General features: G+C 44.8%; 1 protein-coding gene across 4 annotated transcripts in view; it reads left to right on the forward strand.

Annotated features, from left to right (window-relative positions):
* LOC126109562 (uncharacterized) overlaps positions 1-22,376 on the forward strand; it is a 119,570-nt gene that overhangs the window by 94,523 nt on the left and 2,671 nt on the right. For all 4 annotated transcript variants that reach the window (XM_049914582.1, XM_049914584.1, XM_049914583.1 and 1 more), the window contains one exon: positions 1,433-1,742. In XM_049914582.1, coding sequence (XP_049770539.1) covers positions 1,433-1,742 — 310 coding nt within the window. The remainder of the gene's footprint in view (positions 1-1,432; positions 1,743-22,376) is intronic.

Raw genomic sequence — 22,376 nt, forward strand, 5'->3', positions numbered from 1 at the left:
CAGTCATCCACCACCTCACACACACACCCACTGTTCAGCCACAAAGCAGCACTCACCTCGTGACTTAGTACCATTCAGGACTGGAGCAACTGAATCACATTCTCTGCCAGGCTTCTGATTATATCTCATTCTGTCTGAAAATGACAGTATCCTCTCCACTCCTCCTACAGTAGTATTTCACACCAACATTACCTACACAGTAACCTTGTCCATCCTTGTTCCATCCTATGCCTGACCCCTTACCTCACGGCTCATACTGCTGCAATAGACGTAGAAGCAAAACCTGCCCCATACATCCTCTGACTACCATCTTCTACAGTCCTGTCACTGGCATCTCTGTCCCTACCACAAAGGCAGGGCAACCTGTGAAAGCAGCCATGTGGGCTACAAACTTAGCTGCAACCATTGTGCTACATTCTGTGTGGGCATGACAACTAGACTTTCCGACCGCAAGAATGGCCCCCACCAAACTGTGGCCAAGAGACAGCTGGACCACCTAGCTGCTGAATGTGCCACCAGTCGTGATGTGCTTCACTTTAATTGCATCTACAATCTTCCCATCAACACCAGCTTTTTCTGAATATGCAGTAGGGAACTCTCCCTACACCATATCCTCGGTTCCCGTAAGTGCCCTGGCCTCGACAATCTAGTCGCTATCTTCCACCTGTCTATCCCCTCTTCTGCTCCCACTGTCGTATACACATACCTCCTGTCCCGCCAACACACCTACAAGTCCTTTCCTCCTCCCATCTTTTCTCCTCTCTTTTCCATCTGCCCCTCCTCCCCACTCTTAACCCCCCCCCCCCCCCCCCCCAATCCCAGCCCTCAAATAAAGCTTCCCAGTGCTGCACCAAGCAGACCTATTGTGTCCCCACATTTTCCTGCGTGCCCCCACTGACAGCACTAGATCTTCCCCAACCCTGCCCACCTTTTCCTCTGCCTCCCCATCCCATGCCTCTTCCTTAGCCCCACCCCCCCCCCCCTCCACTACACTCCCCAGATAGATTGCTGCTCTTGTCAGATGCAGTTGCAGGTGGACCTAAGTGCGTGGAGACAGTGGCCATGTCTTTGAGTGTTGTTGTGTTCTACTTCCGAAGGAGGACTGTGTCTGAAAGCTGAAAAATACTTCTAGTGTTCTTTTTCATTGTGCCTGCCTGCAACTCCACACTACCTCGACGTGTTCAGTAGCTATCTGTGCTGTCCATATTGTTGTTATTCCATCCTGAACTTACCAATGTATATTCCAGAAGACATTCCCATAATTATCAGTTTGAGTAGATTAGTACTAGCCACAGTTTTGTCAGTATACTTTAAAGAATTAGCTGCCAGTGGCGGCTTCTGCATTTTGATGCACTACTTGGCTCAATCCATGTCCCTGAAGCTGCAGTGCGTAGAGTTGTCGTGTTTAAAGTGTTTCTCGTTATCTCTGTAGGCGGAAAGGCTGTCCGTGGCTCCACCTGTCTCCTGTTGCGTCCGGGCGGGGCGTAGCTCGCGATGAAGCGCTGAGGCAGCAGCTGGCCCACGAGACGGGGGCACTCGCATTTGACTCGGAGTTTGACGCAGTGCTCGATGCCGTGACTGGGTCGTGCAGAGACAGCTTCCTCGTAGCGCGCGGTATTGCTGACTACCGCGACGGCGGCCGTCCAGGGGCAGCAGGCTCCCAGTGGCAGCCATATGCCGCCCTCGCGGCTGCAGCGGTTGTGCGCTGCATCGTCGAGAGAGTCCCAGCTGTGTGTGACTAGGTGAGCTACTGGGTCACTATCCTTAATGTAGAGTGAAGTCGGGGCTTATGGACAGTTTATCGAGATAATTTGGAGAACTGCAGTAAAATATCACCACCAAACTTTTATGTGTATTGCATGCATATGTTAAAATTGGCAATGACCTCCAAACTTTCTTCACTCCCACCACTAGTAAATCCTACAACATGAAAGGTGTACATTGTAAAACTAGAACTCCTATTTACTAATTAATGTGGTTTTACTGCACAACCCTTCATATTGGAATAACAATAACTAGACTAGATGAGATAAGATAAGATATACTTTTCGTTCCATAGATCCGTAGTCAGGAGATCCTTCATAATGTGCAACATGTCAGAAGACAAGAATACATAGGACTGCTAATAAACTGTCTGACAAAAGAAGTGAAGCAATCAGAAGACACAGTCAGATGTCAAAGTAACTTTGTATACAAACACATCATAGGCAGATATGTAAAGGATGAGAGCAGCAATTCTGTGACAGTTAGAAGGGCCATAATAGTATAATAGTGTTGTTAGTGTTTAGTGTTGCTACCACCCTGGTAAGTTGTATAAAGAAAACAAACAGCATCGGACATTAAGTGATTACTGTGAAGAACACAAGCACACTGTGTAACACTGTGAAACAGCATTATCAACACCTTAAAGGGGTTCATTGTGGATCCCCATATGGTCAGGTTTTTGGGTCATGCAACATCCCGATACAAGGAGCTTTCACATGTGACAGTGCCCAATGTTGGACTGCAGGGCAAGGCATACTTCTCATAGAGGTTCCAGTCTGCCGTGTCTGATTACCGTGAGGAAGAATTGCAGTATTATGCACCGAGCGCACCCTGACACCTTCACATCTGTGCCTGTCATCTGAGAACAGGTGATGGACATTGTGCAACATTCTGTGTCATTTCGCGGCATTGGCTAGGGATTGGACTACAGCATTACTGTCCAGTGGGTGGATCGCCATTAATATCTCAACACAGATGGCTGAATTTGTAGTGGTGCTGCTTTGACTGGGAAATAAGGATTGCTTACGAATGGCAAACTACCCAGGATGACCACGGTCGCTGAGTCGTTCCGACCTGGGGAGAGGTCCCATTCTTACAGTGTTTAAGAGAGGCACAGCAGTGTTACTCCTGGCATCACAGTGTAGGCAACTTCGGGTGCGACTTCCTGTCTCAGCTGGTGGTGACTGAGGGAACCTGCATGTGGGGACAGCCTTTGTCCCCACCCGTGAGATTTGCATGTTGACTTTTCTTCAGGGCGCTGATGACCCTGATGTCGAGCGCCCCATCGACCCGTATCGCCGCCACGATTGAGGGAACTCTTATGGCAAACGGTACATCACGAACATCCCACATTCCTCTCGTACGACCGTTGTTCAGCAGGAAAATGCTTGTCCACTCACGGCACGTGTGTCTACGAACTCTATGCGACCGGTAAGATTCTGAGACATATCCCAAACAAGGTATGTGTGGGACCAGTTCAGATGTCAACTCGGTTCCAGTATCCGTATCCATGATATTGAGGACAAGTTACAACAGTTACAAACCAGTTTGCTCCAGGAGAGGATACAACTGCATTATGACATCCTGTCCAGTCATGTCGGTGCATGCATCCTGGCCAGAGGGGCTGCATGTCATACTGATATTGCATATCCACTCAACATGAAGTATCATTTCATTTCCTCCTCCCCTTCCGGACACTTCACTTTTTTGTTGGACAGTGCAATTTAGTTGGATTGGGTTCAACAACTGATTCTCCCTTTCTGTCCCCTTGTCACCCACAGTAAATCTGCCACACTGGCCGTTGTTACTCTGATTAGAATATTCTTTAACTTGGTCTTTCTCACTATTGCACAGTTTTGGTTGTGTAAGCATTTTCAAGTGTCTAAAATATATGCCAGGTGTAACATCACTAAAATGCAAATATAAAAACAACCATTAGTAGTTTATTCAATGGAATAAAAATTGAAATAATGTAAAATGAAAGAGAACTTACTTTGTTTAACCAATCGCAGGCATTTATGGGTTACTGTCAAAAGCTTTGTCATAATTGTTAAAGTGCAACTGGATGGCCTGTTATGGAAAATAAAAATGCAAGTAGCATTAAAAATTGGTCAATATACAATAGGGGATAATGTCAAGTGGTAAAATTAGAGCGGCAATTCTTCTGGAAAATCTGGGATTCTCAGGAAATTACATTATACCCAGGAAATTTCAGGAATTTCACAAAATTTTAGGGAATTTTATGTTTTTAACATAGCATTGAAATTTAAATTTATGAAGCTTTATAAATGACAAATTTTAAATTACTTGATATTTCAAAGTGTGCTAATAATACTAACGTTATTCCTTGTAAATTATCGACGTTCAAAACTGTGGTCAAACTACTGCTTAATATATATGTATCATCTGAAAGGAAAAAAAGGTGTTATTGTAGTGTGTGTGCACTGCCCTCCCTCCCCCCCCAACCACCCCCCCCCAACCACCCCCCCCCCCCACCCCCTTCCCACTGACAATCAGTTCATCAGAAGCTTCTTACGACACCATCTTCGTCTCATACCTGGAATTATCTGTGATTTTTCTCCCTTGTTTGAGCAGCCACCCTGTAAAATATTTCACTAAATTGTCACGGTTTAAAATAAACTTGATAAAGTTTGTTCCTTGAATATCTGTGTTGTAACATATCACATGCAAGTAAGTCTAACAGCATACTGCACAAAGTACAATATCAGCTTGTCGCCAGTTAGTCAAAGATACAACTAAGTGAGAAGATATGCTCTGTGTGTTGTACAGAATTAAGTAAGAGAAATTTATAAAGACCACCCAATGAGCTATACATACAGAAAAAAATGCTAATCTCTTCCCTTCCTGCCATTCATATGTGTGCTAAGGACAAAATAAAAGGGTATTCAGATCATCTACAGCTACATCTACACTCTGCAAACTATCATGAGTTTCATGGCAGAGAGTGTTCCATTGAACCATTGAGGTATGCAGTGCATGCAGTAATTATTCTAATCGTCTTCTCACAATCCCTTTGTGAGGGATACGAAGGGGGTTGTAGTATATCCAGAGAGTAATCATTTAAAGCCAGTTCTTGCAACTTTGTTAATAGACTTTCTCGGGATAATTTACCTCTGACTTAGTCTGCCAGTTACACTCCTTCAGTGTTTTTGTGACAGATTAAACAAACCTGTCACCATTCATGCTGCCCCTCTCTGTATACGTTTTAAATCTCCTTTAGTCCTATTTGGTACTGGTCCCACGCACTTGAGCAATATTCTAGAACGAATTGCTTGAGTGATTTGTAAGCAGAAACAACATGAACAGCAACAATCCCAGCACACATCCCTGGGGTACACCCTAAATTACTTGTTCATCTGACGATGACTTTCCATCCAATATAACATGCTGTATCTTCCCTACCAAAAACACCTCAATCCAGTCACAAATTTCACTTGATACCCCATATTACCATACTTTAGACAATAAGCGCAGGTGTGGTACTGAGTCAAACGCTTTTCAGAAATCGAGAAACACCTCATCTACCTGGTTGCCTTGGTCCAAAGCTTTCAGTGTGCCATGTGAGAAAAGTGCTAAGACACCCTGTATAGCAGATTATTGTCATTCAAAGCAGGTATGCTATTAGTCCTTCCACAGAGCCCAAGTCAACTGCTCCTCACGGCTGGAGAAGAAAGCCATAAAAAAATTTTCGTTTACCAGGTAATACTATATTTGTCACAAAACATGTAAATGTGCAATACACAGAGGCGCATTTAATAATTCATAGGCTATTGTAGCGATATCTTACACAGAAAGCAGTTTACAACACTTACTTATATTGATTCCATTACTGCACTGAAGATGTACAAGTCAGATTTTATAGAACACACATTATTTGATATTACTAGTAAGAAATTATAACAGAAATCTGTCAGTGGAAACGGCCACCAATAATTCTTTAGGCTTCTCTTAAACTGAACTTTATTAGTAGCTAAACTTTCTATTGCTGCTGGCAAGTTATTGAATCTGTGTGTTTCTGAATAGTAGCCACCTTTCTGAACCAAAGAAAATAACTTTAAATATTTATGTAAATCATCCTTATTTTTTGTTGTTGATTCCATTAACTGAGCTGTTGGTTTGCCGAAAAAAGAAAAAGGAAAAAATGGACAAGTTAAATTTTTACTGACACTCTGACGATGCTGTACAAACTTATTTATGTATGTAGATGATACAATAATAATAATAATAATAATAATAATAAAACCCATGGAGGCCCAGGAAAAGAATAGGCCTCCGGTATGTTCTGCCAGTCGTAAAAGGCAAAAACCACTAATAGAGCTAACCCCCCTTTTAGTGTGATTAGTTGGTTCAGGGCAGAACTAATGAAGCCTCGGACAAGCGCTGTCGTGGTCAGGGACAACGCTTGAACCCTATGCCCGTCCACAATGGTAACGACACTGATAGCCACATGGAAAATGATTTAAATCCAAATAGAGGTGTTTTGCAGGATACGCTTCCTGCAACCACCCTACAAGGAAAACCAAGACAGAGGATGAGATGGTCGGATGAAGGAAACCAACACCTCATGTTCTGTTATTACCAAGCAACAAACCTAGGAACCAACACAACTGGATACAGATCACAAGTATGCACAACATTTATTACCAGATACCCAGAATTAAAATTTTTAACAGAACAACAACTAGCTGATCAGATCCGTGTAATAATCAAAAATAACAGGATACCCCAGTCAGAATTAGAAAACATCAAACCACAAGTAAAACAAATACTGGAACAAAACAACGTGCAATCAGAAGAAGAAGAAAATACAGTAATGGACTCGAACATCCCAGACAAAACAAACAAAGAACAACACGCATCAACTAAACAATCAGAGGACAACAAAATCTTAAGACAGCCACCAGAACAAGCACAAATAGAACACGAAGTGACACACATGTTAGATATAGAAGAAAAATTTCAACTGACATATATAGAATACAAAGACACAAATACAGACGTTAGACCATTCTTGCATAAACCACCAAATAACCCACAAGTCGAAACAACAACAACAACAACAACAACAACAACAACATCAACACAATCATACACAACAAAGTAAATGAAAATACAACTATGGAAGAGTTACACCTACTGGATTATATAGGAGCACTCACTATACTAAATATACACACTAGGCAGAGATCAGAACAAACCAACACACAGAAGAAACCCACAAAAGCAGCATGGCAACACAGGCTACAGATCAGAATAGAAAAACTGAGAAAAGACATCGGACAGCTAACACAATTTATAAGAAATGAAATGTCAGAAAAAAACGAAAAAGGCTAGGTAAAATCTCACAACAAGAAGCAATAGAGCAATTAGATGAAAAGAAGCAGAAATTACAAGCATTGGCCAAACGACTTAGAAGATACAAAAAAAGTGAAAATAGAAGGAAACAAAACCAAACATTCAACACAAACCAAAAGAGATTTTACCAAACAATAGATAACACACACATTAAAATAGACAATCCACCAAACATAAGACATGGAACACTTCTGGAGCAACATATGGTCAAACCCGGTACAACATAACAGGCATGCACGGTGGATACAAGCAGAAACAGACACATACAAGATGATACCACAAATGCCTGAAGTGATAATTTTGCAACATGAAGTCACCCGAGCAATTAATTCTACGCACAATTGGAAAGCCCCTGGAAAAGATAAAATAGCAAATTTCTGGCTAAAGAAGTTCACCTCAACACATTCACATCTAACTAAATTATTTAACAAGTTAATGATATGAATATAATAGAGGGAAACATTCCACGTGGAAAAAATATATCTAAAAAGAAAGATGATGAGACTTACCAAACAAAAGCGCTGGCAGCTCGATAGACACACTAACAAACACAAACATACACACAAAATTCAAGCTTTCGCAACAAATGGTTGCTTCGTCAGGAAAGAGGGAAGGAGAGATAAAGACGAAAGGATGTGGGTTTTAAGGGAGAGGGTAAGGAGTCATTCCAATCCCGAGAGCAGAAAGAGTTACCTTAGGGGGGAAAAAAGGACAGGTATACACTCGCGCGCACACACACACATATCCATCCGCATATACACAGACACAAGCAGACATTTGTAAAGGCAAAGAGTTTGGGCAGAGATGTCAGTCGAGGCGGAAGTACAGAGGCAAAGATGATGTTGAAAGACAACTGAGGTATGAGCAGCGGCAAATTGAAATTAGAAATTAGCGGAGATTGAGGCCTGGCGGATAGCGAGAAGAGAGGATATGCTGAAGGGCAAGTTCCTATCTCCGGAGTTCCGACAGGTTGGTGTTAGTGGGAAGTATCCAGATAACCAGGACTGTGTAACACTGTGCCAAGATGTGCTGGCCGTGCACCAAGGCATGTTTAGCCACCAACTGAGACCTGCCTACACTGTGAAGCCTTCTATGTGGGAATGACCAGCAACAAACTGTCCATTCGCATGAATGGACACAGGCAGACAGTGTTTGTTGGTAATGAGGATCACCCTGTGGCTAAACATGCCTTGGTGCACGGCCAGCACATCTTGGCACAGTGTTACACAGTCCGGATTATCTGGATACTTCCCACTAACACCAACCTGTCAGAACTCCGGAGATGGGAACTTGCCCTTCAGCATATCCTCTCTTCTCGCTATCCGCCAGGCCTCAATCTCCGCTAATTTCTAATTTCAATTTGCCGCCACTCATACCTCAGCTGTCTTTCAACATCATCTTTGCCTCTGTACTTCCACCTCGACTGACATCTCTGCCCAAACTCTTTGCCTTTACAAATGTCTGCTTGTGTCTGTGTATATGCGGATGGATATGTGTGTGTGTGCGAGTGTATACCTTTCCTTTTTTTCCCCTAAGGTAAGTTTTTCCGCTCCCGGGATTGGAATGACTCCTTACCCTCTCCCTTAAAACCCACATCCTTTCGTCTTTATCTCTCCTTCCCTCTTTCCTGACGAAGCAACCGTTTGTTGCGAAAGCTTGAATTTTGTGTGTATGTTTGTGTTTGTTTGTGTGTCTATCGACCTGCCAGCGCTTTTGTTTGGTAAGTCTCATCATCTTTCTTTTTAGATATAAATTATTTAACAGTTACATTGCAGACCCATACACATTCCCTGATACACTTACACGTGGAATAACTTATCTGAAACCTAAAGATCAAGCAGACTCAGCAAACCCAGCTAAATATCGCCCCATAACATGCCTACCAACAATATACAAAATATTATCTGCAGTCATTACACAGAAATTAATGACACATACAACACAGAACAAAATTATAAATGAAGAACAAAAAGGCTGCTGCAAAGGAGCAAGAGGATGTAAAGAGCAACTGATAATAGATGCAGAGGTGACACATCAAGCTAAGACTAAATAAAGGTCACTACACTACGCATACATTGATTACCGAAAAGCTTTTGATAGTGTACCCCACTCATGGTTACTACAAATATTGGAAATATACAAAGTAGATCCTAAATTGATACAGTTCCTAAACATAGTAATGAAAAATGGAAAACTACACTTAATATCCAAACAAATTCAAATAATATAACATCGCAGCCAATACAGATTAAGCGTGGAATATACCAAGGAGACTCATTAAGTGCTTTCTGGTTCTACCTTGCTCTGAACCCACTATCCAACATCCTAAATAATACAAATTATGGATACAATATTACTGGAACATACCAACACAAAATCACACATTTGCTATACATGGATGATCTAAAACTACTGGCAGCAACAAATCAACAACTCAACCAATTACTAAAGATAACAGAAGTATTCAGCAACGATATAAATATGGCTTTTGGAACAGACAAATGTAAGAAAAATAGCATACTCAAGGGAAAAAGACACTAAACAAGAAGATTACATATTGGATAACCACATCGACTGCATACAAGTGATGGAAAAAACAGATGCCTATAAATATCTAGGATACAGACAAAAAATAGGAATAGATAATACAAATATTAAAGAAGAACTAAAAGAAAAATATAGACAAAGACAAACAAAAATACTGAAAACAGAATTGACAGCAAGAAACAAGACAAAAGCTATAAATACCTATGCTATACCAATATTGACCTAGTCATTTGGAGTAGTGAAATGGAGTAACACAGACCTAGAAGCACTCAATACACTTACACGATCACAATGCCACAAATATAGAATACGTCACATACATTCAGCAACAGAAAGATTCACATTAAGCAGAAAGAAAGAAAGAAGGAAGGGGATTTATCGACATAAAAAACCTACATTATGGACAGGTAGACAATCTAAGAAAATTCTTTCTAGAACGAGCAGAAACTAGCAAAATACACAAAGCAATCACTCATGTAAATACATCGGCTACACCGTTGCAATTTCATAACCACTTCTACAACCCTTTGTATCACATAACATCAACAGATACGAAGAAAGTAAATTGGAAAAAGAAAACACTACATGGCAAGCACCCATATCATCTAACACAGCCACACATCGATCAAGACGCATCCAACACATGGCGAAGAAAAGGCAATATATACAGTGAGACAGAAGGATTCATGATTGCAATACAGGATCAAACAATAAACACCAGATATTACAGCAAGCATATTATTAAAGATCCCAATACCACAACAGATAAATGCAGACTTTGCAAACAACAAATAGAAACAGTAGATCACATCACAAGCGGATGTACAATACTAGCAAATACAGAATACCCCAGAAGACATGACAGTGTAGCAAAAATAATACATCAAGAACTTGCCATGCAACATAAACTAATAAAACAACACATTCCCACCTACAAGTATGCACCACAAAATGTACTGGAGAATGATGAATACAAATTAAACTGGAACAGAACCATTATAACAGATAAAACACCACCACATAACAAACCTGACATCATACTCACCAATAAAAAGAAGAAATTAACATAACTAATCGAAATATCCATACCCAATACAACAAATATACAGAAGAAAACAGGAGAAAAAATTGAAAATACATCCAACTGGCTGAGGAAGTCAGACGTGTGGCATCAGGATAAAGTTGACATCATACCAATTATACTATCAACTACAGGAGTCATACCACACAATATCCACCAGTACATCAACACAATACAGCTACATCCAAACGTATATATACAACTACAGAAATCTGTAATTATTGATACATGTTCAATTACCCGAAAGTTCCTAAATGCAATGTAACATATACCGTACAGTTAAAAGGAAGTCACGCTTGATCAAGGTCCGCGTCACTTTCCATTTTTAACCGGACATAACGTCTGAGACAGGAAAGAATAATAATAATAATAATAATAATTTTGTGTGTCTCGATGGCTTTGTGCATGTCTTTCTATTGGATGCCCACTCAGCAACTTGCCCCCCCTGCGGGTCCGGGGATTAGAATAGGCCCGAGGTATTCCTGCCTGTCGTAAGAGGCGACTAAAAGGAGTCCATCCCCCTCACGGGGGTAGTTAGCGCCTGCGTCCGGAGACGGACGGTTTCACGACCTATAATCGTGGTCTTTTTGGTTTTAAACTTCTCGTTTCTTCCTTCCTTTTGTTGGTCCCTTTCTTTGCTCTTCTCCACCTCACTGTCTTCCTTACTCTTTCCCTTGACTTCTCCTTGCCTTCTCATTGCCTTTTTCTCCTTGCCTTCTCATTGCCTTTTTCTCCTTGCCTTCTCATTGCCTTTTTCTCCTTGCCTTCTCATTGCCTTTTTCTCCTTGCCTTCTCATTGCCTTTTTCTCCTTGCCTTCTCATTGCCTTTTTCTCCTTGCCTTCTCATTGCCTTTTTCTCCTTGCCTTCTCATTGCCTTTTTCTCCTTGCCTTCTCATTGCCTTTTTCTCCTTGCCTTCTCATTGCCTTTTTCTCCTTGCCTTCTCATTGCCTTTTTCTCCTTGCCTTCTCATTGCCTTTTTCTCCTTGCCTTCTCATTGCCTTTTTCTCCTTGCCTTCTCATTGCCTTTTTCTCCTTGCCTTCTCATTGCCTTTTTCTCCTTGCCTTCTCATTGCCTTTTTCTCCTTGCCTTCTCATTGCCTTTTTCTCCTTGCCTTCTCATTGCCTTCTTCTCCTTGCTTCCTCATTGCCTTCTTCTCCTTGCCTTCTCTGGTCTCCGCCTCGGCGTTTGAGACAGTCTGTCCTCTTTCTCCCTCTCTCTCTTCTTTTTCCTCTTCTTCCTTCCTCCCTGTGCGTGTCTGAAGGCCGACCCACGCGTTCGCACGCGTAGCCGGTGACGGGGTAACGCGTAAGTCCCCGCCCTGGGTAGACATGTAAGGCACGCGCGTACCCCCTGGTAAAGGCCAGGCCCGGGGAGGGGTGATTGCCTGAGCTGATACCTTCTGACCATGCCGATTGGTCCCTCCGTCTGTTTCTCGGGAGGTGTGACCTGAGGTGTAAACATTCACCTAAGGCGGGAGTGCCCTCTGAGAGGGTCCCCACAAGGAAGGAGCGCGCCATCGGAGACGCTGGCAATCATGGGGGATTCCTCCGCAATGGATTCTACTCCATCGCTTTCGACTTCGACCCAAAAACGGAAACGTGACCAGCCAACAGTGACAAAAGTACTACCGCCTGCCCCACAGTTCCTCGTAGTTTCTCGCACTGAGGACGGAAAGGATTTTTCCTCTGTCAACCCTTTTGTTATTCAGAAGGGCGTTGATGCCATAGCCGGATCTGTCAAATCTTGTACCAGGTTGCGTAACGGCACCTTATTACTAGAAACTGAGAATGCCTTTCAGGCACAAAAACTGCTTCGGGCCACCCTCCTGTACACGTTCCCTGTCCGGGTGGAGGCCCACCGAACTTTGAATTCGTCTCGTGGTGTAGTGTATACTAGCTCCCTCGACGGATTGACTGACGAGGAGCTTCAATCTTTCCTCGCTGAGCAGGGCGTGACGGCTGTCCATCGGGTCATGAAAAAGGTCAACAACGACCTTGTACCGACCCGGACACTCTTCTTGACCTTCGATAGTGTTAAGCTGCCATCGCGCATCAAGGCGGGCTACGAGGTTATTTCTGTTCGCCCCTATGTCCCGACACCTACGCGCTGCTACCAGTGTCAGCGTTTCAATCACACTCGACAGTCTTGTTCCAATGCGGCTAAATGTGTCACTTGTGGCAGGGATGCCCATGAGGGTGACTGTCCACCTCCGTCTCCTCATTGTGTGAACTGTCAGGGTGACCATGCCGCATCCTCCCGCGACTGTCCTGTCTATAAGGACGAACGTTGCATCCAAGAAATTCGTGTCAAAGAGAAAGTGTCCACCTCGGCTGCTCGCAAGCTATTGGCTAGTAGGAAGCCCACGCTGCTCCCAGCGGGGAAATATAGTACTGTCCTCGCCTCTCCTCGGACTACCCGGGAGGTCGCAACCCAGACATGCGATCTGACCTTCAGCACCACGGTCGTCCGTTCGGCCAGTGCTAAGATCGCGCGGTCGACGTCTCCTCTTCCTCCCATCACACCACAGACACCAGCCACTTCCTCAGCTTCTGCTAAGTCGAAGACACCGAAGTCAGATGCACGGTCCTTCAAGAAGGAACCATCCCGTGCAGACTTCCTCCGTCCCTCGACCTCCCAGCCTTCGACCGATACTTCCACCAAACGTCCTTCCAAAAAGGCGCATAGGAAGCACAGTTCTCCTTCTCCGCCACGGCGCATCTCTTCTCCTGCGCCACCCAGCGGTTGCCGCCCCAGGCCGTCATCCGTTTCGCCTGGCCGCACCGCCGGTAGCCGTACATCTGGCCGTTCACCGGCGGAGGAAGCTCCCCCTCCCGGCCATCCTCCCGAGATGGCCGATGACCCTATAGACCCCATGGACGATGACTGTCCGCCTACTGATAGCGGCGGCAGTGCTCGCTCGAAGCCAGGCCCTAAGCGGCCTTCGAGGTGACCCCTTCTCTCATCTTCCTTTTCTTACGATGGCACTTATTCACTGGAATATTCGCAGCATTCGCTCCAACCGAGAGGACTTGAAGTTGCTGCTCCGCTTGCATCATCTGCTCGTCGTAGCCCTCCAGGAAACGAAGCTACGCCCATGCGATCACATTGCCTTGGCACACTACACCTTTGTGCGTTTTGACCTACCCCCTATGGTAGGAATCCCAGCTCATGGAGGGGTTATGTTGCTGGTCCGGGATGATATTTCCTACGATCCCATCACGTTGCACACCGGCCTGCAGGCAGTCGCCATCCGCATTACTCTCCCCACTTTTACGTTTTCCTTTTGTACCGTTTACACTCCCTCGTCATCTGCTGTTACCAGGGCAGACATGATGCAACTTATTGCTCAGCTACCTGCACCGTTTTTGTTAACTGGAGACTTCAATGCCCACCATCCCCTTTGGGGTTCTCCAGCCTCCTGCCCGAGGGGCTCCTTGTTAGCAGACCTTTTCAACCAGCTCAATCTTGTCTGCCTTAATACTGGCGCCCCTACTTTTCTTTCGGACACATCTCATACCTATTCCCATTTAGACCTCTCTCTATGTACTCCCCAACTTGCACGCCGGTTTGAGTGGTATGCACTTGCTGATACATATTCGAGCGACCACTTCCCGTGTGTTATCCATCTCCTGCAGCATACTCCCTCTCCGTGCTCCTCTAGTTGGACCATCTCCAAGGCAGACTGGGGGCTCTTTTCTTCCAGGGCGACCTTTCAGGATCAAACCTTCACAAGCTGCGATCGTCAGGTCGCACACCTCACGGAAGTCATTCTCGCTGCTGCTGAATATTCCATCCCTCACCCTACTTCTTCTCCACGTCGCGTACCGGTCCCCTGGTGGACCGCAGCATGTAGAGACGCTTTACGTGCTCGTCGACGTGCTTTACGCACCTTTAAACGCCACCCTACAGTGGCGAATTGTATTAATTATAAACGATTACGTGCTCAGTGTCGTCGTATTATTAACGAAAGCAAGAAAGCCAGCTGGGCTGCTTTCACAAGCACCTTCAACAGTTTTACTCCTTCTTCTGTTGTCTGGGGTAGCCTGCGCCGGCTATCTGGCACGAAGGTCCACTCCCCAGTTTCTGGCTTGAAGGTCGCGAATGAAGTCCTTGTGGCCCCTGAGGCTGTCTCCAATGCCTTCGGCCGCTTTTTCGCCGAGGTTTCGAGCTCCGCTCATTACCACCCTGCCTTCCTCCCCCGCAAACAGGCAGAGGCGGCTAGGCCACCTGACTTTTGCTCCTCGAATTGTGAAAGTTATAATGCCCCATTCACCATGCGGGAACTCGAAACCGCACTTGGCCGATCACGGTCCTCCGCTCCAGGGCCTGATTCTATTCATATTCAGATGCTGAAGAACCTTTCTCCTGCGGGTAAAGGTTTTCTTCTTCGTACATACAATCGCATCTGGATTGAGGGACATGTTCCCGCATGCTGGCGCGAGTCTATTGTTGTCCCGATTCCTAAGCCGGGGAAGGACAAGCACTTGCCTTCCAGTTATCGACCTATCTCACTTACCAGCTGTGTCTGTAAAGTGATGGAGCGAATGGTTAACTCTCGATTGGTTTGGCTGCTTGAGTCTCGACGCCTACTTACAAATGTACAATGTGGATTTCGTAGGCGCCGCTCTGCTGTTGACCATCTGGTTACCTTGTCGACCTTCATTATGAATAACTTCTTGCGGAAGCGCCCGACCGCGGCTGTGTTCTTTGATTTGGAGAAGGCTTACGACACCTGTTGGAGGGCGGGCATTCTCCGCACCATGCATACATGGGGCCTTCGCGGTCGCCTCCCTCTTTTTATTCGTTCCTTTTTAATGGATCGACAGTTCAGGGTACGTGTGGGTTCTGTCCTGTCCGACACCTTTCGCCAGGAGAATGGGGTGCCACAGGGCTCAGTTTTGAGCGTCGCTCTGTTCGCCATCGCGATCAATCCAATAATGGATTGCCTCCCAGCTGATGTATCAGGCTCCCTTTTTGTGGACGATTTTACCATCTATTGCAGCGCGCAGCGTACACGTGTCCTGGAGCGCTGTCTTCAGCGTTCTCTTGACCGTCTTTACTCCTGGAGTGTCGCCAATGGCTTCCGTTTTTCTGCCGAGAAGACGGTCTGTATTAACTTCTGGCGCTACAAAGAGTTTCTCCCACCGTCCTTACGACTTGGTCCCGTTGCTCTCCCAATCGTGGAGACAACCACATTTTTAGGCCTTACCTTTGACAGGAAACTTAGCTGGTCTCCACATGTGTCATATTTGGCCGCCCGTTGTACCCGTTCTTTAAATGTCCTCCGCGTTCTCAGTGGTATGTCGTGGGGAGCGGATCGAACCGTCCTACTTCGTCTATATCGGTCGATCGTCCGCTCCAAGCTGGATTATGGGAGCTTTGTATACTCCTCTGCACGGCCATCCATCTTACGCCGCCTCAGCTCCATACAACATCGGGGTTTACGACTTGCGATCGGAGCATTTTATACCAGTCCCGTAGAGAGTCTTCATGCTGACGCTGGCGAATTGCCGCTCACTTACCGGCGCGATATACTGCTTTGTCGGTATGCCTGTCGGCTACTGTCAATGCCCGACCATCCGTCTTATCGTTCCTTTTTTGACGACTCTCTCGACCGTCAATACGGGTTGTATGTCTCTGCCCTGCTACCCCCTGGAGTTCGCTTTCGTCGCCTCCTTCAACACCTTCATTTTTCACTCCCTGCAACCTTTCGAGTGGGCGAGAGCCACACGCCACCTTGGCTCCAGGCTCAGGTCCGCGTTCACCTTGACCTCAGCTCGCTCCCAAAAGAGGTCACCCCCAGTTCGGTCTACCACTCCCGTTTTTTGGAACTTCGTTCGAAGTTCATCAACATGACTTTCATTTATACAGATGGCTCTAAGACCAATGACGGGGTCGGGTGTTCCTTTATAGTCGGGGCACAAAGTTTCCAATACCGGCTCCATGATCATTGTTCAGTCTTCACAGCTGAGCTCTTTGCCCTCTACCAGGCTGTTCTTTACATCTGCCGCCACCGACATTCTGCTTATGTCATCTGCTCAGATTCCCTGAGCGCCATCCAGAGCCTCAGTGATCCGTACCCGGTTCACCCTTTCGTACACCGGATCCAACGCTCTCTTCAGCGGCTGGTGGACGTCAGTCCGCCAGTTAGCTTTATGTGGGTTCTTGGCCATGTCGGTATCCCTGGGAACGAAGCTGCAGATGCCGCGGCCAAGGCTGCGGTCCTCCAGCCTCGGACAGCTTCTTGTTGTGTCCCTTCGTCCGATTTTAGCAGGGTCATTTGTCGGCGCGTTGTGTCGCTGTGGCATGCCGATTGGGCTGCACTTACAGACAACAAGCTTCGGGCCTTAAAACCTCTTCCCGTGGCTTGGACGTCCTCCTCACGCCCTTCTCGGCGGGAGGAGGTCGTTTTAGCAAGGTTAAGGATTGGACACTGCCGGTTCAGCCATCGCCATCTGCTGACGGCTGCGCCGGCGCCGTTCTGCCCATGTGGGCACTTGCTGACGGTTAGACACATTTTAATGTCCTGTCCCGATCTTAACCAACTGCGCCTCGATCTTAACCTGCCTAATACTTTCGATGCCGTTTTAGCGGATGACCCACGAGCAGCTGCTCGTGTTCTTTGTTTTATCAATTTGACAAACCTCGCTAAGGACATTTGATGTTGTTTTTTAATCCTATGCCTGTCAGTCTCTTTTAGCGTGTTTTCCCTTTTAGTTGTTGTCAACTTGTGCCTCGCGGTGCATTTTTAGAGTAGTCAGGGCGCTAATGACCATTGAAGTTGTGCGCCCTAAAACCACAAAAAAAAAAAAAAAAAAAAAAATCAGCAACTTGCATTTTTCTAACCTTCTCCAGTGACCAGTGAAAAGGGACCTAAAATGTAATGTGGAATCCAAAACTAGTGTTGTTTCTGGCGACTCCTCAAATCATTCAGATGTGAAGGCACGTTTCAAACAAAGACTCTCCACAATCCAGCTGAGATTCAATCCTGCAACATCTTTGTCTCCAGGCACACAATTTGCTGCTAGCTCACAAGGCCCAGCATGTATGTAAGTAGTTCATCTACAGGTTTTGATGAGTGTGTTTGCAAGTATCAGAAGATGTCATACATGGCCGTATCTCTTGGTTGCATTATCTTAGAAGCTTAAATTATTACACCACCGAGGGACTGTAGATCTTCATACCTGACGAAAATTTCAACTTGATACCGCCACCCATTTCTGAGAAAAAAGGTTCTGAACTGTCAGACAGGCAGACACGTAACAGCAAAGTGATCATACAAGGGTTCTGTTCTTAGCATTTGCTTTACAGCACCCTAAAAAAGAGATATGATGTTTATGACAAATTTCGTTGAGGAATAAATGTATTGGGTTGCAGTATTTAGTATCTCCAGTTCATCGAATAGGCCTGGGTAAGCTGTTCTCGAGTTCATACTACAAATAATTTGTATGTATCAAAGAATGGAAAATCCAGGGTGGAATGTAACAATATTCTGAGGAGAAAAGTTGCTACTCCCCATATAGCCGAACGCTGCGTCGCAGATAGGCACAACAGAGATTTTCACACTTAAAGCTTTCAGCCAATGGCTTTTTCTCAGTGATACCCACACTTGCGCAAATGCAACTCTGTCACTGACTGCTTCACAGCCTGTACCATATGGATCCTTCTCACCAACAACAGCTTTTCTGAATTGCGCAGGTGGGAACTGTCCCTGCAATACATCCTACGTTCCCGTAACTCTCCTGACCTCAACCTTCATTAGTCACTGTCCTCACCCTTCCAGCCCCTTCCCTGCTCCCATTCCGCCACTACACAGTCGTCATTCCCATCACCACACCCAGTCCCTTTTTATTTATTTTATTTATTTCTCTCCTTTTCCACTACTTCCCCTCCCCTCCCCCCCTCCCCTGCCGCCGCCCAACCTGCAGCACTTCACTGTCTGCCATTCCCACCATACTATCCTTCCCCCTCTCCACACCAGCCTCCTCCTTTCCCCCACCCAGTCACCACTCTCATCATGCACTGGTGCTGCTGCTCGCAGTGTGAAGTGTGAAAATCGTCTTGTTGTGCCTATCTGTGACTCAGCATCTCCGCTATATGGTGAGTATCAACTTTCCTTCTCAGAATATAATTTGTATTTACACGCATTTGTACTGCAGAAATGTTTGCTTGATGAGGTAACTCAAGAAATGAACCCATGTGACATTATAGAATGAAAGTGAAAGAGATAAGCCACCTTCTTTATTTTTGTATCATCTATGTACTACAATACCCATGTTGCAAATAAAGAAACTTCCTGGCAGATTAAAACTGTGTGCCCAACCGAGACTCGAACTCGGGATCTTTGCCTTTCGCGGGCAAGTGCTCTACCAACTGAGCTACCGAAGCACGACTCACGCCCGGTACTCACAGCTTTACTTCTGCCAGTACCTCGTCTCCTACCTTCCAAACTTTACAGAAGCTCTCCTGCGAACCTTGCAGATCTAGCACTCCTGAAAGAAAGGATGTTGCGGAGACATGGCTTAGCCACAGCCTGGGGGATGTTCGCAGGAGAGCTTCTGTAAAGTTTGGAAGGTAGGAGACGAGGTACTGGCAGAAGTAAAGCTGTGAGTACCGGGCGTGAGTCGTGCTTCGGTAGCTCAGTTGGTAGAGCACTTGCCCGCGAAAGGCAAAGGTCCCGAGTTCGAGTCTCTGTCGGGCACACAGTTTTAATCTGCCAGGAAGTTTCATATCAGCGCACACTCCGCTGCAGAGTGAAAATCTCATTCTGGTTGCAAATAAAGATTTGTGTAGGTGCTTCAGTGGTTATGTGGTATGCTCTTCCCAACTGAATTTATCAGCGAGTTCTAACACTCTAATGACCTTATTGTCCATGGGATGTTAAATTCCATAGAGTTGTAGTCCCAAGAATTTCACTGTCAACCTCTTCCATCTGTATGTTTATTGTGTTTTATATATATACTGGGAAGAAACCTCTTGCAAGTTGCGCACTGTATATAGTGGATTTGTCGAAGTTTAGTAAAAAAGAATTGTTTTTAAAACCATTTATTAGTGCCTGTAATAATTTCAGTAACCACTTTTGCTAAGTGAATGGACAGAGAACAAACTTTCTGTCTTGGGAACACTCAGTACCAGTTGCTGAGTACGCTCAGCTGCACAACTCGAAGGAACCGAGAGCTCGCGACACCACATCAGTCATTTTGAGCTTCCTCCTCAGCGCTAGTTTTCTGGAATGCCAGAGATGGAAGCTTGTGCTCAGATGTGTCGTTTTATCCTGCCACTGTCTCAAATTAAACTTGGGTTAACACTCACTCCCCTATTTTGCCCCATGAAACATTCTTATTCTTTACTCAGTTACTTATTTTACATTCTCCCACCTCAGATGATCTGCCCACCTTCCTCTCTCCTTCCTCTTTCTCTCTATTTTGTATTTTTATAACTCAGACTACATTTAATTGCTCTCCATCTTTGCTTCTCACCCTGTCCCTTCTACCATCTTTGAACTGAAAATGGTACTATTCTTACCAGTGAGGTACATAGAGACATAAGGTACACGTGTCAATTCACGATAAGACTGTTGAGCAACAAGAATGATGCACTGTCAAAAGAGAGCACACATTCCAGGTTTCGAGCAGACACAGTTTCATGTATGGTACAGATAACAAGTGCATCAGAGTTTTAGAGTGAAATGGCCTGGCAACTGGAAATGTACCTCCAAAGTTGAAGTATGTGGGACAGTAAGATTCTTATCGGAAAAGCATGTAAATCATACACAGATCCACTGTGAAATTCTGGCAGTATATGGTCCAAATGCAATGTCACATCAAAGCGTAGTAAAATTGTGCCAACAATTTACCCAAAGCCAAACAGACACAAATGATGCCAATCGGGAACAGGCGACAGATTTGCAGCACTCGCATTGTCACTATTGTGGCCATTGCTCGGGAGCTGTGCATCTCGGTACACAGTGCTCATTCTGTCAGCCAAAATCATCTGCAGTATCAGAAATTGTGCTCACACTGGGTTCCACAATCACCATCACCTGCACACACACGCAAGGTTAATGGCCATAAAGGAAAGGTGGTGTGGAAAATTAAGTGAAGGCCGTGTTCTCTTGAGTGACAGTGCAACAACCCTCACAACTTTGCTTCAACATTTTCAATGGGATATTGAGAAGCATCTGCTATACACTCTATATCTTCCACTGTGTGATGTCCTCCTTTTTCTCAAGCTGAAAGAACATTGTGGGAGAAGGAAGAGGAGGGGAGAGGAGTTTTTAAATTTGACATTCACACAGCAGTTGTAAAATGGTTCTGTGACTGAGGAATGGATTTCCGTTGTTGAGGAATTGAACAATTGGTTAAATGTTCTGACAGAGTCTTGGTACTATGTTCAAAAACAGTATCCTGTACCTGTGTCACCTTGAAGCATAGCTCAGCATTCAGTAAAAATTGCTTGGCCTGACATAACAGTGTGTGACTTACTTTCTGAAGTCTGTTTGTATCTGTAACTTCCTATTCCTCTTCTAGCTCACTCCTCTTCCTCACAACACATAGGTCCCTCTCAGCTTTGGGTCTTAATGAATTGTCACTACCTTCCAACCGTCTCAAAGCACCCAATCTGTCCTCAATGAAGAAGGAATATAAAAGTTCCAAAAACAAGAATTATAGTCCATTTAAAAGTATGTGATAGTTGACGTCTCCATCACTCAGCACTACAGTGTTGCCACATCGGCTACTGCTCGGCAGGTCACTTCACAAGTGCTGAAATGCTGCTCATATAATGTGAAGCGGTGTTAGAAGCTGTTGCCATTAGGTATGGCAGAAATGCGAGCTGCTCTGTCCACAGCTGATTTTAAATGACCAATGACTGAACTGCGGCAGACAACGCTTTTTTTAGCCTAACTACAACCTCTTGATGTGTGATGTATCCGGGAAAATGGTAGTCAGTAAACTATGGCAGAACTATTAATTATGCTCACTTTGATCACAGCTTTTAAAGCTGACATGTATATAATTTAGTTTTAAAAGGGAACTGTAACTTCTTGCTTTTTCTATGCGAGCTGATGCGATATGAACTGATGAGCAATCCTGGTTGTAACTCATTTACAGGTTATAGGCAACATCAGCAGATTCAAAAAGAAAGAAGAATGGTAGGAAGAAAAATAAGAGCAAATGGAAAAGTCAGTACAATGATGAAAATGGCACAACAAAGGATTAAAAATAAAACAATAGATTGAAACCAATTAATTGAAAATAATTATAATCAGAATCATTTTGATAAAGATTTAAATAAAAAAAATTGTCATCACCTGACAGTGTTTGAACCCACTTGCTGTTACACTGTAGACTGCGACTTTATCAGTGCGTTATGCAAGAGCTTCAGGTGATGATGGTATATTTAAAAAAGTTTGGTTTTACACCATGTCGTATGACGTTTACTTACTGTAGGCCAATCTCCGTGACAAAAGGGCTGGGCCCAGGATTTGGGATCCAAATACAAAACGGGCGGGGGGGTCAGACAAGGAATTGGATAAGGCATGACATTGAGCACTCTGACTGGGAGGAAGACACCTCCAACAGATGAGGTGTCGACTATCAAGTAA

This window comes from Schistocerca cancellata, chromosome 12 (genome assembly GCF_023864275.1).
Source record: "Schistocerca cancellata isolate TAMUIC-IGC-003103 chromosome 12, iqSchCanc2.1, whole genome shotgun sequence".
NCBI lineage: Eukaryota > Metazoa > Arthropoda > Insecta > Orthoptera > Acrididae > Schistocerca > Schistocerca cancellata.